The 6,331-nt window shown below is 41.1% G+C and overlaps 1 protein-coding gene across 1 annotated transcript; it reads left to right on the plus strand.

Annotated features, from left to right (window-relative positions):
• Positions 1 to 39: 39 nt before the first annotated feature.
• Positions 40 to 2,948, plus strand: en2a (engrailed homeobox 2a). The gene is made up of 2 exons (XM_035654386.1): positions 40 to 526; positions 2,389 to 2,948. Exons 1-2 carry the CDS (start codon positions 40 to 42, stop codon positions 2,706 to 2,708), a joined length of 807 nt encoding a protein of 268 aa, XP_035510279.1. The 3' UTR covers positions 2,709 to 2,948.
• The last annotated feature ends 3,383 nt before the right edge of the window (positions 2,949 to 6,331 follow it).

A 6,331-nucleotide genomic window follows, 5' to 3' on the forward strand; every position in this document is an offset into this window, starting at 1 on the left:
AGGGGTTAAAGAGAGTAAAAGCGGGGAAAGTGAATCAGTATGGAAGAAAATGATCACGGCAACAGAGACGTGGTGGAGCGGCAGGAGTCGGCGGATGAATCAAACAGAGCCATCCTTCCCCTCTTACAGGCGCCGGGGAACCTGCAGATCCCTCACCGTGTCACCAATTTCTTCATCGACAACATACTGCGGCCGGATTTCGGACGGAAAAAGGACGGGGGCGCAAACCGCGAAGAGAGTAGCCTGGCATCGCGGGAGAGCCACAACAGCCCCGCCGCCCCTCAGACTGAGCCGGTGGGGAGCACGGTGCCGGCGGAGGGGACCTCCACTCCGCACACGGTTACCGGGACCAAGAAGCCCGCTATAGCCGCCGAGGAGCCCCTGAAACCCCGCGGGGTGAACGCAGACCAGTGCCTAAGCTCAGACTCAGACAGTTCCCAAGCCAGCTCAAACCCATCCCAGTCCCAGCCCATGCTGTGGCCAGCCTGGGTCTACTGCACCAGATACTCGGACAGGCCTTCTTCAGGTTGGTGGCACCGTGCATGCGTTTTTTTATCTCTATATCGTATTCTCGGTAACCTGAAATACCCCGTAACACTGACCCCGGATGCCTTGACCGACTTCTCCCGAGTAGAGCAGAGCGAAGCGTGCTGCGCAGCGCAAACAGAGAATTTACGAATATAGAGCCATGGAAATGTTTAGAAATATTATTTAATGCAAAACCCAAATCCTCTGCTAGACTACACGAACAGGATGTCTTTGTAGAATGTAGGAAAAATACTACCTAATAATGAAACATAAAAATGGCTTTTCGAGGCCTATTTTAAAATGCAAGCAAGCAAGAAAATAGATTTATTTTAAACCTTCAAACTTTCCTTAAATCTTCTTATTTAAACTTCTCACCAAAATACCGCAAAACATAAAAAAACTGCAGATTTTTTGCGCTATTACGCACGGATTTTTTATTCACTAAAATGATCCTATTCAGGCAGTCTTCTTGCACATTTCCTCGGGTTATGAATATGATAATACAGGGGTCCTACATATACTAAACATAGGCGCGCTGGTATGTCTGCACGTCTTTCCAGAGCATCTGCAGGTCTGTGAAATAATATTTGGTGCTCTTGTTGTGGCTGTTTTAGATGCATTAGGCGAGCTGTGTTTGGGGTGGATTAAATATGCATCTGTTTTCACAATGGACGCTCCCATAGCCTATGTATATGCTGGCCAGTAGTGACTGTTTTATTTTTTAAATCTTTATTTATAAGAACACCTGCTACAACTTCTCAGCCTGCAGTAAGGTTAATATGTAGTGTATTTTTCTTAGTGTCTATCAAAAGTGGAGTACAACTTGTTCTCATGCATTATGTAACGCTGTATGGAGTGGCGTAGGCGACTACTACGAGTTGTAGAGCTGCACAGTTCTTATACACACACACACACACGAGCTGATTCATCAGTATAACGGTGGTTATGTCGTTTCATTAATGTTTCCCACACTGTTTGGAGGAGAGAAGCGAACACTCTCCCCCAAAGCTCCACCAAATAGGCCTCCATCCAGATGGAAAATGAATGTGTACCCAATGTGTGCGGCTCAGATTCTCTTCATGTTTGCTCATTGAGGAGCTTTTAAGTGGCCCACAAAAACAAAAAGAAAATGCAAAGTAGCGGCAGTGAAATGAATCCTGTATTTCAGCTCACCTGCAAAACAGTGGCTGAGATGTGCCCCCCCAGTGTTATCCTATTGGTTAATAATTCCTTATTACAACAGACAGTGTCAGTGTGTGTATGATGCGTGTGTGTGTGTGTGTGTGTGTGAGTGAGAGAGAGAGAGAGTGTGTGTGTGTAGGTCTACGTATCTGTGTGTGTAAGCGAGGGAGAGGGATAGAAACAGGGAGGGAGGGGAGTTTTTTTGCTTCTTGGGTGTTTTCTTCAGTGGACGTGTCAGTATTTTACAATCAATCCTCGTCTTTTTTTTTACTAGTTTGACAGAAATGTTTTGGGAAATCTACAAAACTTATTTCGGTGGGGGTTTTTTTAATAGAAAAAGCTTGTAAAAAACACAACCCAAATAACAACAGATGTCCGAGCAGGCATTTGTTTACTTCTCGATTTTGGAGATTCAAATCAGTTTTAAAAATAACAGACTTTACGCACATGTTTTAGGCGCATTTGTAGGCTCTATCTTATATGTAAAGTAGTGCAACAGTATACTAGTTATACGTGAGCTGGGTATTTTAATGAGAAGACGTTATAATTAATTTGTTTATCTATAAAGTTGTGCATAAAGCTGTTTTTTGATTTTCATGAACATATTTTGACACTGACAAACCAATGTTTGTGTCTCTGTGATCCCCCCCACCCTACCCCATCTCCCCCACAATACAGGGCCAAGATCTCGCAAACCAAAGAAGAAAACGACCAGCAAAGAGGACAAGCGACCACGGACGGCCTTCACAGCAGAGCAGCTGCAAAGACTAAAAACGGAGTTTCAGACAAATCGCTATCTGACCGAGCAGAGGCGGCAGAACCTGGCGCAGGAGCTGGGCCTCAACGAGTCCCAGATCAAGATCTGGTTCCAGAACAAGAGGGCCAAAATCAAGAAGGCCACCGGCGCTAAAAACAGTCTGGCCTTGCACCTGATGGCACAGGGACTGTACAATCACGCCACCGTCACGTCGAAAGACGAAAAATCAGACAGCGATTGATTTCCAGAGAAGTCACAGCAGCCTCCTGACGAAAAAGAACCTATAGTAATCCTATGATAGATTTTTATTGAGATATCACCGGAAAACTCTACCTACAGGAATATTTAATGATACCACAGCAGATAAAAATACCATAAAGTTCTATTACTGTCACTACAGATGGGTCCAGGACACCACAGGAAATTAAAAAATAAATAAATAAAAGTACAAAGGAACAATAAGGTCACTGGACTGCTAAGAGTCCCTACAGGAATATTTAATCACAAGTCTCTATATGTTCCTATAGGAGTATTATAGTGATTTTTCGTTATATGGGAGGTTTTGTCAAGCCTACAATGCAATAATTTCATCGAATAAAAGGGCCAGTGTGTAGAGTATACCAGCATAAATTGTTTTAAAAAAAAAAACAGAGAGAGATATTTCTGCAATATCACGTCTATAAAAGATGTTGTATAAAGGTATGTTTTCATTGTTTGTCGTCCCCCCCCACCCCCACCCCGCCCCTACAGGAGGTACAAATGCTTACAGCCCTCATTTTTATATAGGCCTACTGCTACCCATGATTGTCATCATTTTACATTTAAAAACTAACTGGCACTTGACGTTTCCATCTGTCAGTGAGGTGAACAAAACTGAAGTCCAAAGAATATTTTTCTGCTGCATCCAGGCTACTGTGAATTTAAATAAATGCTAACACGATTTTATTTCCATGCTTTGTTGGTTTCCTTGGTTGTGTTTGATGTAAAAATGGACAGAGGAAAGGTGTTTTCTGAGTGTCACTTGCAGACCTAATTGGGCAGACTATGAATTTTGATACGTTTTTTTAAATAAAATAAAATAAAATCAACGGAAACAGTTTATTATCCTAAGTGACTGAGAGGTAGCGATTTTTTTCTAACACGCCACTTAACTAAATTGCTAAGTTAGGCCTTGCTTACATGTGTGTGGTCGTCTCATAGCCTTTACACAAGTATTATGTGCGTATTCCCTTCGTTATACCAATGCATCAGTGCAGCTATTATAGTTTTAAATAGCAATACGATCAATCATTTTTTGTAGCTAAATGAAGGCTATAAAGCTGCCTATAAAGTCACAGAAACAACTCTGTAGCATAAAGACAATGATGACAACCATTTTGCGCACTCTCGAGTATAGACTATACAAGCAGGTTATTGGATGTTCTTGTTAAATCTTTCTCTATATACAGTTTTATTACATATCCATATATCATAAAAAGAAGGCAAATCCGTCAGTGACTGTATTACAAATGTTGGAAATCTCTTATCGTTGTTGAAAGGACTTCATATGTGTATTTATATAGATTATATTGAGAAAAAAAATCTATCCAATGACCAGTGTTGCTTTAGAGTAGATATCTGAGGTGTTTACACTGCTTGTTTATCTTGCAATAACTTCTTTTTGTTTTCTTATTTTTTTTTTTGTGAATGAAAAATAGTTTATGGGGCCTTTGCATGAAAGCTGCAATTTGTTGTACTTGGGCAAATAACTGTGTTTATAAACTTTGGTCTTTATCGACGGAAGTATGATCGAGCTAAGTTTTAGACTGTATCCATACCAAATTGTGGACTTTTTGCCTTTCAAAGTGTTTTTTTTGTGTATCTGCAAAAAGTGTGTGTGAATTAAAATCCACCAAACCGAAACACACTTTGCCTTAAAGTTCAAGTGTGAACTTTTTATGAAACAGAACTGTGCCGAATCAGAGAAGCAGTATTACTTCAAATGCAGACTATTCAAGTTTAATGCCTTTATGAAAACTGCTGGTACGACATTATGAATTTACTCATCAGCGTATATCTATCTATATATGAACATGTTTAAATAAAATTACAACACAGAGTTGTAGAATACAATGCTATTTTTTATTTTATGTTCGAAGTATTCTTTGGTATAAATGTACATACTTTGTATCATGTATTAATTGTGTAATTAACTGCCTCCTGAAAAACTGCAAAACTGCAAAAGAAGAGTAAATAAACCTTGAAGATTATACACAAAAAAGTTTCTAGCATCTTTATGTGAAGCAAAGAGTTAATATGTTTCCATACAAATACAGAAAAGCATAACTGAGTTCTGGCTGAAGCAGTAAACATGACCTTCCATCAATGCTGAGCTTCTGCTGGCAACAAAATGTAGAAAAAAAAACAAACAAATGCATTACTAGCTAAAATTGTCTAGAAAAGAGCAATGTGTACAATGATAGTTTTAAATAAATGTTTGCCAGATGTCAAATATTCACAAATGTAATCACAAACATTATTAATGTGCATAGCATGACAATCCTTTCCATGCAAACGCCCACTCGTTCTATGGGCGGTTCAGGATCACATTCATGGAGGATCAAATTCATGGGGTTTGAGATTAAAACATTTGCGAAAGCATCCAAATATTATGCAAGAGAAAGCCTTGAACAATTCCCAGGCATGTTTCCTCAACAATGCCTTATCTGCATTTCCATACTTGCACCGCTAGTCTTTGAACGCCATGTCTAACGGCCGGTGACTAGCATTAGAGGAGATAGGGCTGCTCCCAGCACTGTCTCCACGACGGTCAGTCTTCCTCGCCGCCTCTGAAAGGAGCCTGTGCTTCTATCACAAGGCAGGAATGGGAGTCGAAAGGAGAGAGAGAGAGAGAGAAAGAGAGAGAGAGACAGGGAGAGAGAGAGGGAGGGGGTGAGAGAAAGAGAGACACACTAGAGAGAGAGAGAGAGAGAGAGAGCAATGAAGGTCAAAGCCTGTCATGGCTGCAGGTGGCTGGTTTCCCCCCTCCCGCCCCTCAGTAACCCATTCTCCACACACAGCTTTCTCACTCACTAACTCGTACTCTCTCTCTCTCTCTCCCACACACACACACACACACACACACATCTTACTATCACTTTTATTTTATTCTTGCCCGGCACGCACACATCCTCACACAAGTCATTCATTTCTTGTTCCTCCTCACATGCACACATACCCCTGTTGTTTTGGTCCTTCATTCAGCGCATCAATAGGAACCTTCATCAAAATATTCACAGGCAGGGAAGCTCCCTGAAGTTCAGATAGGGACACCAATGCATGAACAATAGCTGGAGCTGTAAGGCTGCATGGGCACATTCTCCTGGAACAAAAGCTTCTATCTGAGAATAATTTGTCTCATCTCTAGAAGTGAGATTCAGGTGGTCAAGTGATCAGAAGTGGTCTTTGTTTGGGCCTCTTACTGCTTCGCGCAACAGGAAAGCATTGGATTGCTGTGAAAAACACAATATATGACATGGCATAAATCATCAATAATCTGGGTAGATAAGCCTGAGAAATACACATATCTTCTAGAATAGGATGCAGAAATTGTAAAAAAAAGAAATGCCTGGAATAAAAGTTATTTTCTGGAGTATTGCTGACAATTTCAGAAAGTTCTCGTGCTGTAAAAAAAAAATAAAAAATGGAAGTGAGCACAGGATACATCAGGAAAGTATCAATGTCTACCTCTAAACACAAAAGGGCCCCATCCTGCTATGACCTCGCCCTACCATCCTCCCCCTCCCCTACTGTGTCATTTACCCACAGTTTCTAAATGCTTCCTACGGCCAGAGTGGAATCTGCTCAGAGGTGCCTGGGCTTTGT

Source organism: Morone saxatilis, unplaced genomic scaffold (genome assembly GCF_004916995.1).
Source record: "Morone saxatilis isolate NCDOM2014 unplaced genomic scaffold, NCSU_SB_2.0 Contig0, whole genome shotgun sequence".
NCBI classification, from domain to species: Eukaryota; Metazoa; Chordata; class Actinopteri; family Moronidae; genus Morone; species Morone saxatilis.